Source organism: Phaseolus vulgaris, chromosome 11 (genome assembly GCF_051622355.1).
Source record: "Phaseolus vulgaris cultivar YP4 chromosome 11, ASM5162235v1, whole genome shotgun sequence".
NCBI classification, from domain to species: Eukaryota; Viridiplantae; Streptophyta; class Magnoliopsida; order Fabales; family Fabaceae; genus Phaseolus; species Phaseolus vulgaris.
The window spans coordinates 46,621,655-46,634,000 of record NC_143508.1 but is presented as its reverse complement, the minus strand read 5'-3'; the positions used below and the strand labels follow the sequence as shown (position 1 = coordinate 46,634,000).

General features: G+C 32.0%; 1 protein-coding gene across 1 annotated transcript; it reads right to left on the bottom strand.

Moving 5' to 3' along the window:
- Window positions 1-224: 224 nt before the first annotated feature.
- LOC150023304 (uncharacterized) lies at window positions 225-3,671 on the bottom strand. Its single transcript, XM_090297797.1, has 6 exons — window positions 3,632-3,671; window positions 2,272-2,364; window positions 2,104-2,191; window positions 1,882-2,031; window positions 554-618; window positions 225-292 (listed from the first exon to the last, which is right to left on the bottom strand). Exons 1-6 carry the CDS (start codon window positions 3,669-3,671, stop codon window positions 225-227), a joined length of 504 nt encoding a protein of 167 aa, XP_090153923.1.
- Window positions 3,672-12,346: the final 8,675 nt, after the last annotated feature.

Sequence of the window (12,346 nt, the reverse complement as noted above, 5' to 3'; positions counted from 1 at the left end):
ATACTGTATGACAAGCCGCATGCATGGCCTTTTCCTTTCCAGCATCATAAAATTTTTAACCACCTTTTTCATTCATTCCAAAATAAATTTTCCAGAATGTACTTATTACAATTCGGAATAATTGGAATATGACGAGAATTTTATTGATGCAAAAAAAATAAAAAAATACTCCACATTCATTAGGCAAAACATGAATTAACACTTGGTCCTCAAAATACTGATGATCAGAGTCCAGCCACATCATATTTGCAGCCACAGAAAGCCCTTCCACTGTGAACTCCATCACAACGATCTACCAAAAGCATGAAAATGTCATATCAAAATCATATTCTCAGTTATAACCGCAAAGAGCTTCCTTTCATATACGCTCTGAATTAAAAAAATACTGAGAAAATTACTTGGGCAAACACCATGAGATTCAAATTACTTCGGCAAACAGATCTTTATCAACTATATAAAACAATAAACACCAATATACCCAAAGCTCAAGATTGTTAGCACAATTTACATAAAGCCAGCTATTTTCCGTTACGTAAAATAAACAAGATAATACATGGGTGAACATAACCTGGTATAGTTTGAAGCGGATGAGAAGGAAAAACCCAATATACCAGTCCACTGCATGCAATCAACTCAAATTAGAATACAGGTAATGAACAAGAAAATAAAAAATGCAGTCATTCATGCTACAAGGGAAATAAACCATTTTAAAAATTGAAATAAACATAAAAATTTCTCCCTTTCAAGAGGTATATTTAGTTGCATTTTCAAGCTGTTTTTGGATAAATTTATTTACAATCAAGGCATAGAAATTAGTATCATAATAGTTACAAGTTATCCTAAATAGACAATCGAAATAAAATTAGTTTGAAAATAATTTTGAAAGAGCTTTCTGTTTTTATGAACATCATGGGGTCTTTTTTTTTTTTTACCAAAATGGGGTCGTTATCAAAAAAATTACAAATATGGGACAGGCACGACTTCATACATAGAAGTCGTGCCAAGTTGGTACGACTTTGTCACGTCAGCCTGAAGTCGTGTCAACTTAGCACAACTTCTGTCACGTCAATCTGAAGTCGTGTCAAGTTGGCACGACTTTGTCTACATCATATTTTTTTAATTTTTTTTATTTTTAAATAAATATATATTATAATTATTTAATTATAATTAAAATTATAAGTTATGTAATATTTGGAATTAATTTGATAAATATTTTTTTTATGAAGGTATAAATACTTAGGTAAAGATGAAAAAATTAATAATCAAACTTGAAATTGAATTTTATTATCAAGCTTGTTTGGGTGGACAATTACTTTTATTGTAACCTTCGGTTCTGCAATATGAACATTTTTTTTGCTTTTCATATTTTTTATTAATCTAATAACCAAATTAATATATTACATTATCGTCAAACATGATCCATACACAATTATTCATTTTTTTATTGCTTAAAACTAACACCCTTAGAAAATTATGTATCAAATTAATTTTAAACATTACATAACTTACTAGTCAATATCTAAATAAGAAAATTTTACAAGAAAATTAAAAAAAATATATATAAATATATATATATGACATGGACAAAATCGTGCCAAGTTGACACGACTTCCGGGGTTGACATGGCAGAAGTCATGCCAACTTGGCACGACTTCAGGATGTGACGAAGTCATGCCAACTTGGCATGACTTGTCCATATTTGTAATTTTTTTGAAAACGACCCCATTTTAGTAAAAATAAAAAATAAAAAGTCTCATAATGATCATAAAACCTTCTAATTATCCACTTCCGCGAACATTTCTTCATATTTTTAGTTTTTTATGGTTATGATAATTTCAATTGCAAAAACAAGGTTATACAATGATAAATAACTCTGATTACCTGATCAAGACACAAACACACTGCAAAACACTTGCAATTCCAGTCCAAATTGTATGGATAGGGTCATTCCATGAAGCTTGGATCATTAGAGTTGTTGATCCATACAAAGAAACAAACACTACAAAACATGCAATGGAGAGCCAAATCAGACTGTCAACAAGAAAAAATAGTCAAAAGGAGTGTTAGGGAAAACATAAATTGAGTAATCGATGTATTTAGTACCTCCACTCGCCTTCGCCATAGGAAAAATGATCGATGTCTTCCTTTCTAACGCAATTGATCATCAAAGCCGCAAGAGATGCGAAAATTCCTTTAATCAAAAGTAGAATCCATTACTACAAACCCTAAAATTGAAAGAGCCGTAGATGAGATGAGAAATTGAGCACTCACCAGGAAGGTAGTAATCGAAGGGAACAGTGACGCAGCTGTAAACGACGGCATCGACCCAGATATACCAACCGATAAAGAAGACGGTGCCAGCAACGATGTGGCCGGTGTAACACCCCGGAAAATACATCTAACTATTACAATACAGGTTCTACTTATTTCTATACAAGCATAAAGTTTTTCAAAACATTCCTAATACATGATTAGGATATATAAAAATACAAATATTTACAATATAAGTTTCATAATCAACACCCTAAAACTCTTCTGATCCTCAGACACCTGTAAGATCATCTGCTCGTGTACGTAGTACAGTCATCGCAGTTCAAACACAACAAGAAAAGCAAGGGTAAGCTAGTGAAAATAGAATTTTATAATATACACAATTAAATCAAAAGAGAAAACAAAGTTACATGATCAATTTCTCAAATTATTCAATCTTCTTCAAATCTCAACAATAAAACAATCACATGGATCTACACATCCAAGATATTCAACAAACAACGTCTTCCGGAAGACCCGTATTAAGTAAGTCCTACCTGATCCAAAGATTACCAGCGAATTCAACATAAAGGATCGGGTAAGTTCAATACAACTCAAGCCGTGCATCTCATATGTCACGGTGTGCATGAACTCTCCCATCAGCTTCTCACCACCTGATATCTTAGTCTATGTGACTTAGATCATCAATGAAGCTCGGAGATCTCTGTTACCACATAGGCATCAATACTTAATACACAACAAACATCAGTCCATACATTATCCCGACATCAATACTTAATACACAACAAACATCAGTCCATACATTATCCCAAATGTATGAATTCAATTTCATACAATTTCGTCATACAATATCATTCAAAAAGTTATCCACAATATTCAAAAGTTTATTTGACATAAAAAAAATACACTTTAATACTAAATCATCAAAACCCAATATTTCCACAAATTTAAATAATATATAAACAAACTCCCCACCGTTTGGATAAGCTTCAAGATTTACGGGCCTAATGCAAATTATCCAAACATAACAAAAATTCAGTATATAATAGAATAAGTTGAGAGGATTAAACTTCTCAACTGACCCCACCAAGATTGATGACTAAATCATAAGGAAAAACATAGAACAAAGGATATTTAGAGTAAAAATGAACTTACTCTGTTTGAAAATCTGATCGGGTAGAAATGTTCCTTAACTTCTCTGCTATAGCGTGGTATGATCAAATTCTAAAATAGATGAAGATTGGGAGATAAATTAAGAGAGAGGGAGAGAAGAGAATTGGAGAGAGAGAGAAGAAAAATGGTACTATGGTGTGAAGAAGAATTTTTCTTGTTGTTTTTAAAAAGAAGGGCACGCTGTTACAGCCGGGGCCGATGATTGCCAATAACTCCGATAAGTTCATCTTCCCTTCTCTTCCGTCACACCTAACCAAAAACACTGTTAGCTTTATATACTGCAATTATGCCTTGAGAATTGCACTATCTTGTGTGACTGCAGGAAGATAGAAGAGGAAAACAAGAATATGACAACGTTTATATACAGTTAAATTAAAATGTATATATTTTTTAACTGAACAAATAAAACTTTCATTCTTACATTTCAAATTATTTTTCCTTTTTTTATATGAAAAATATAAACTCTACATTATAATCATTATATTTACGTTTGAATAATAAATATGAACTTTCATTGTCCAATCACAAGTCTTGTTATAATTAATAAAATTACTTTCAATGTCTTTAAAATTTATTTTTTATTGAATTCCAAATTTAACCTCTCCAATCACTAGCCTTAAAAGTTGTTTCTCAACTATATTTTTATTTTATGTGTAAATGATCTATTTATTTTATAGCCTCTTTTACCATATACTTTTAATCTACTAATTTTTATATTAAATTTCAATATATTTTAAAACTTTTATAGTAAACGACTCTATTTAAAACTGGGGATTACAATTTTAAAGAAGGGTTAGATATTTTCACCGTCATTGGAAGCCAATTCAAGAGCAGGGGTTTAATATTTTAAAGTTCAGAGTGAAATTTAAAAGATTAGCTTAATACTTTAAAATTTGGAAAACTATTTCAAATCAATTTTTATTATTAAAACTAAGGATTTAAAACATGAAATAAAATTTAATATTTTTTGAAGTAGGAATTCTAATTTTAAATTAGGGTTTAATATCTTAAATCAGGGATTAAAATTTTAAAACAGACCTAATATTTTAAAGTAGGGATTAAAATCTTAAAGTTTGGTTTAAAATTTTAAAATACACATAAGTTTTAAACTAGGGTTTAATATTTTTTCAGTGGGGATTATAATTTTAAAGTAGTGTTTAATATTTTGAACTAGGGTTCAGAATTTTAAAACAGACTTAATATTTTTAAGTTGGGATTACAATTTTGAAACAGACTTAATATTTTAACGTAGGGATTAAAATTTAAAAAGTTTGGTTTACTATTTTAAACTACAAAAATAAGTTTTAAACTAGGGTGGGTTTAATATTTTTGTAGTAGGGATTATAATTTTAAAATAGGGTTTAATATTTTGAACAGGGATTAAAACAGACGTAATATTTTTAAGTAGAGATTACAATTTTGAAGTTTGGTTTAATATTTTAAACTATGGATTTATTTTTAAAGCTTGAATAATGTAAATTAGGATTTAAAATTTTGAAATATGGTTTAATAATGGAAAATGGGTTAGAAGAATTTAATATTGTTGTGTTATATTCTTATATATGTTAAGTAATTTAATATGTAATTTTATAATATGGTTTAGAACTAAAATATGTAATATGTGATTAATTCGGTTGTATTTTGTTCTTGAATTCATGGTTATCAAACTCACGAGTTAATTCGGTAGTAGAATCAATTTTTATTAAACTCAGCCAACTCGGAGTGATAATACCTAATAAGTACAAGCAAATACAAATTAAACCAAAGTTATAGTAAACCAATCCATCTATATCATTTCCTATTACATATTATGGGTTCGTCTTATGGACACGAAATCTTAAACAAAACATACAATAGAAAGTTATATAATTGCATTCACTCAATCTTTCTCATCTTGATTCATGTATTCATACTACCAGACATCAGTCTTGATCTAATATATTCAATTCTGTTAAGGATATAGACCACTGCCACTTTAATGTCCCATTGAGTTTCATTCAGTTCAGTCATACATGCTTCTTTTCTGTTATTGTCCCGGATATATGCATCCAAGTTGCTATGTTGTTATTGGAATACACCAAATGAGTAACAATACAAAATTCACAGAACAAGCACTATATAGAAATGAATATAGAGAAAACTGCAATTGGTAGGTCCATCATCCATTGGAAGAGGAATCATAGAAAACAATGTAGTTAAAATAGCAACTTCACCTTAAATCCTTAAATCGGGAAGAGTGGATCACATATTGAATCGATGGATTTTACAAAATTAATAATCCATATTCTATACCATTAAATTCATAAGTCATAACCCATAAACAGTAAGAAACGTAACAAAAAAATCCAAAACACAAGAGGTCAAGTAGATATCAAAACCTTGCAAGGCATAATATATTAAATACAATGCAAGGAAATACTCTAATCTTAGAATCTAGATGTCTGATCTAGAAAACGTATCAGATTATAATCACAAGGATCCACACATCACCATCACAGGGATCCACCACTGCATCCCTATTTTCAATTCCATCGACTTTGTAATCCAAATAGAGGCTCAAAACAGATTAATAGTAGAGGAAGACAAACTAAGAATAGCAACAACTCAGAGAACAGAGGAAGATGTACCGAGAACAACAACAACTCAGAACAGAGGACGAACAGAGAAAGGAAAAGTGGAGAGTGAGCTTCGTATGGTGACTAGGGTTTCACTAAATCAAACAAAATGAGGAGAGGGTGTTGGGTGTCACAAATAAGAAATAAGAAATGGGGTCAGGAAAAAATGACGTCAGCAATAAATAAAGCGATCAAATATTTAAATGAGCCACTGTCAAAATCATAAAATTGATGGATTTTAATAGGGATTTATCTCAATGAAGACTTTACCTGTGATTTGAACTGCTGGGTGTGATTAATGGTAAAATCGAAGGATGATTTATATCCCAACTTTAACTACCATGAAAGAGAATCTACTTTTTTTTATCCCATCTAAACCCATCTTGCTTGTTTCTCAACATAACAAAAATTATATGAATAACTTTTACAGAAAGAATACATTATTTTTCAGGAAAAATATCCTCTATCAACACAAACATTCATGAATTTTCTCTAATAATGCCAAGGAATTAAACAATTAAAGAACATCATGAATTGTGAATGTGGATCCATCATGACAAAAACCAGGACTAATGGATTACAAATTCTGACATTAATCTTAAAACCTTAACCTCTGAAAAATGTATAATGCAAATCCCTCTTGTCAGAGATAGAAATAGTGAGATAAAGTAAGGCCTTGTCAAAGTAAAGCTGCCAAAGTCTGGCCTTTGTTTGTTACAATTCTTTTTCCTTTTAGGTTTGGCATACTCTATAAACCTGTAGTTTGCCAAAGTGTTTGCTTAGTCATTTCCACCAAACCAAACAATGCACATTTTTCAACATCACTCAATTTCTTCAATCTTCCATGTCTTTCTCTTTTATTACCCCGTGATATCAGACAAGCACTTTGGTAACCATCCTTAAAAGCTAGTCATAAAAAAAGGAGAACAAAACATTTAAATACTACCCCAAGCAACTCATACAACTCAATGTGGGACATAAGCACCCCATAACACCTAAGTCCCCATCATAGCACCACTTCTAATAACGGGCATCTGAACAACTTTCACTAAATGACACTTTACTTGATGACATTTCACTTAACATTCATATTGGTCAAAACCCTCTATAACCCTTTCCAAAGACATTGACAACCAACTCTAACACCAATTGATAAGCACCCAAGCATTTGGAAAGCTCACACTTTAAGGGTGGTGAATCAAATACTTAAATATTCCACTAAGCATCCCATCCTACTAAAGTCCCTATCACCGATACCAAACACACCGTGAAACAATAAAAAATAAACTAGTACTTCTGAACTAAAACAAGGAAATCATTTAATCCAAACCATATCACATCACAAACAAGAGAATAAAAAAGCATTCAACTCAACCAGATTCATTGTTGAGCTTGTTGAGTTTCGTAAATCTAACATGCAGTCTTGAAACAACTACAACGTACCAAACATAAAAAAAAAGGCCAACTTTGATGGCAACCTTTTTATTTCCAGAAACATCAACAAAGGTCAAATATAGTCAAGAGAATTCAGTATCATCCATTTATACATTAAGTTGTGTCTTGTCGTACCTGATATAGGATTCTGCAAAGAACGGATGAAATAAGGTTTTCATTTGGCATGAAACAACCAACCTCTTGATTTGGGCTTTGAAGCTCTCTCGATCGATAAAATTATTAAAATATCATATCATTTAAGCACAGAATTGGTAGATATTTCCTACATCTCAATGTAGTGCTAGATTGCAAGCAGTAAAAAAATAAGCCACATATTCTGCATTCTAATTCAATTTCCAAAGATTTTAAGGCATAGCATCCACCATTTCTACGATGAAAGGGAAAATGGAACATCCATATTCTTTTCTAACAACACATCATCAAGAGACAACATGAGAGCAAACTTCAGTATCTAAGAAAGAATACACTCATAATATCTGTCACATTTTTAGTTCTGGACAGAAACAATGCACCGCACGCACATTTGACAGAACAAACTGGTGGAAATTTACAGGACGTAACATAAGTCAAAGAATCAAACGAAATTATCCAAATTCCAAATTATTGGAATTTTTCATGCTATATTTAATTTCCTTACCTTACCAGTAGAGTTTTAGATTTTTAAAGACACATTCATGCGCAAAAATCTCGATTACAACATGGAAACAGACAATGATGTCACAATTGCGAAATGCAGAACTAAGATGAGAGACAAAGTTATAAAGAAAGTTTCAATATCTTAAAACATTCACGGAATTCAACATCCTGAATCTGTTATGGACTAAGGAGCGTGCGCAAACGGAATCGAGAGGTGTAATTCATAAATAGAAACCGCATGTCAAACAAAAATTTCTAAAATCACGCAAACATGAAGAAACATAGCCGAAATTGCATAGAAAAATGAAAAAAAAAATGAGAAAAAGGATTAAATGGAGGCATTAGAGATCAGCATAAGGAAGAGTGAGGAAAACCCTCCCGAGAGGGATCAATTCGGAAGGGATGAGTACCTGAAACCGGAATTCTCCGTGAAACGGTTAGAGTGGCGTTGTTTGGTAGAAACAGTGAAAAATAAAATGTTTAATTACCTTTTTCGTCCCTATATTCATAGCCAATAGTCAATTTGGTACGGTGATTTTTAAAAAAATCAATTTGGTCCCTAAGTTTTTTAAAATGTATTCAAAATGGTCTTTTCTGTTAAATATCATCAAACGGCGTTAAGTGGTGCTTATGTGGCAGACACGTGTAAGTTACGTGGATTGTGCTTACATTACTTTGGTGAATACTGAATTAGGGTTTAGGTTATTCAAATTGGAGATTTCGAATTTTTGATTTAGGGTTTCAGATACGAGGATTGCTCCCCTGGTTGGATTATGTGGTGCGTTTCCCTGCTTCGATTCCATTCGGAGGTGTGCTCCCCTCATTCGATTCTGTGGTGCGATCGTGAATTACGATGGTGAGCTGCGTTCCCATGGTCGATTTGGAAGAACGATTATGTGGTGCGGTCCAGAAGTGGTGAACGAGCAGCGATTGCGATACATACCGTGGTGTTTTGTAGTTGCTCCTTTATAAGGTTAGTAATTTTTGACTTAGTTTCAGAGTGGTTCTGTTCTGTTTTTTATTACTTTTAGAGAACATATACAGGTTGTTTATGATGTAGGGTCCACCATGTGCAACATTTTTTATGTGTGGTCCAACATTTGGTCTCTGACATAATTTTGTGATGTGTGGTCCAACATTTAAGTTTGGTTTGTAATTTGTTTGTTATTTGTGGTCCACCACTCTCCACTAGAAAAATGAGCCATTATCAAAAAATACAAAAAACAGAAAACAAACAGTGAAAGAAACTTGTTAGACAAATAAAAGTGAGATATAGGTTGTTGGAAAATGCCCAAGAAAGTACTTAAGCCACTCCAAGAAAGTATGCTGTCCTCAACCAAGCCTTTCTTGTGGAATGGAGGAGCTTCAAATGAAATAATGTCACAGCAAACCAACTTACTTAAGAACAAGTCTCCACACAACTTTTAGAAGAACAAAAAAGACAAGCAAGAAAAGGTATAAACAAGAAAAGTTAAACCAAAAATAGAAAGCAATGTATGACAAACTAGAAAGAATATGAATGAAAGACAAACAAGAAAATAAGGAACTCAATGAATAAAGAAGGCACACCAAAAGAGTCCTAAAGAAAAGTGCTAGAGTAGATTGAAGAAAATAGAAAACAGCTACTGGAAAAAAAAATTTAAATGCAAACTGTGCTATGTTTACAGATTTAACTGGAATGATTAAAAGCGAACTGGAATGTGAAAAATTAACCACAGAAACTTCAATGTCTTAACTCAATAATGGCACTGGAATGAGGTAAAAACAGTAAGCCAATTGAGAGAAATAAATTTTTCAAAATTGCTGCCCAATTGTATTCTTTTCGGCAGTATTGTACACTTTCCGTATTTTATTTATCATTTTTTGTGTACTTGGAATTTTTGAGTAATTCTTTTTTCTATGATTTTGTAACACTTTGAAGAATGTAAATCCAAATTTTCACAAATTTCCCATGAGCCAATTAATTGCAGTAAATTGAAAACAGTAGCACGTTTGTAAGAAAACAGAGGAGCCTATTTAGGAATGAAAAACAGTATGATGAACTAACAAAGACATAATGGAAAGTATGTAAAGGAACTTGTATAGAATGAGAATACAAGCATGAACTCAAATCTAAAAATGAAAATGCACAAAGGATCAAGCAATAAACTCAAAAACAGAAAGTAAACCAAAGCAAAAAACAATCAAAGCAATAAAAGTACTACTAGAAGTAATGACAATTATGGAATAACATGACTAAGACAAAACTTGACATGATTACAAAATTAAAAGACATATCACAAGATATAACAACAAGTGAAAGGAAGCTTAAGGTCAGCTCTAGGAAGGAGAGTGCCATTCCAAAAGAGCAGTCATACTCATATGAACAATGAGTGCCATAATCCTTTTCACAAACACTTGGTGTAACAAAAGAAAAACAGCAAGAAAACTCAAAATAAATCCTAAAACAGAATGGTAAACAACTCGAATTAAAGAGCTCTTGAAAGTAAAGTGCAATACAACTCAAAATTTAAGCAAAAACAAGCCTAGACTCTAGATACCACATGATGTGAATGCAATAACAAGATAAGTGAAGGAGTGCCGCCACTTGAAGCTCACCATTGCATACAAGATAAGGCAAGGAAGAAGAAGACTCAAGACTCACAATTTCTCACTAAATTTGAGTATAGTCTCTCTACTTTAAATTCCAAATCTGATTTGTACAAGGGCAGCACCTTTATTTATAGCCTATAAGGTGCTGAAATGCAAAGCCAAATGTGCCTCAAATGAGACTCAAATTCGGCGCCAACTAGTGCATGAAGGAAGTGTGACTTTCCTTCCTAGTTTGGCACCTCCTAACTCCTATCTACACTCCCCCTAGCCTCCCTTACTACTTACACCTATATATTACATCCGCACCCCTATTCTATAAAAGAAATAAGAAGAGCCATCTTATTATACTCTTATCCCAAAGCTCTTGCCATGCTCCTAGTGATTCGTTGGGCTTGGGCCCCTTGTTGGGCTTGGGCTTCATGGGCTTGAGCATCCTCTACTTGGTTTCCATCAGCAATCCTCGTATTAGAAACCCTAAATCAGAAATTCGAAATCCCCAATTTGAATAACCTAAACCCTAATTCAGTATTCACTAAAGTAATGTAACTTACACCACGTGTCTGCAACATAAACACCACTTAACGCGGTTTGGTGATATTTAACAGAAAGGACCATTTTGAATACATTTTAAAAAACGTAGGGACCAAATTGAATTTTTTAAAAACCACGGTACCAAATTGACTATTGACTATAAATATAGGGACGAAAAAGATAATTAAACCAAAATAAAATCTCAAAAAGGAAGGCAGAGGTGACTCGTGTGCCGGTACTGCCAACACCTAACCTGCACAACAATGGTTTCTTTCTCACTTGTTCACGTTTTATAACCAACAAAATGAAAAAATTTCTTTCAGCAAACCTCATAATTCCCTAAATCCAAAATACTCTTTTTGAATCCATGTTTATTTTTTAATTTTAGATCGTGAAATTCAGAGATTTTCCAAATTACAAATTTGGAATATAAAAATTTGAAATTTACACATACCGGATTATGCAATAAAAATAAAACTCTGTATTTTGAATTATACCATTAAAAAGATTTTTCATATAGGAAAATAAGTTTTATAAAGAAAAACATGTTCAAGATTTTACAATCTAGAAACTAATTTTGGATTTAAAAAAAAAAATTAGATGTTACGTTAGTATATTGTTAATAAGATTGTTCAGGATTTTAGAATGAGAACAAGAAAAGAATTGAAAAATTATTTTTTGTTATGAAGTTGTAGTTGCGACAGAACCAAACCACTGGAAGGTTAACAGGCTTTTACCATTGACATTTAGTGGAAGAACATGGGAGCTAGAAAGGTGAAGAAGATGAAATGGGGTGTTGTGAGTTTTTTTTTCATTAAAGGTAAAATGTCACCATCCCTATGGAGGTGTAGAAAGAAATTATGGGGTGCATGAAGAAACCCCCAATCTGAGTTATATGGCTCATTAGCCTGGTTAACATATTATCAGAACTTTTGCTTCTTACAACTCATAATTTCTATCTAATTGTGAAAAGATTAAAATAGCCTTCACATATAACTTAATCTTCAATTCCCTGCTTCATAATATTATATATATATATATATATATATATATATATATATATTATAAAAAAT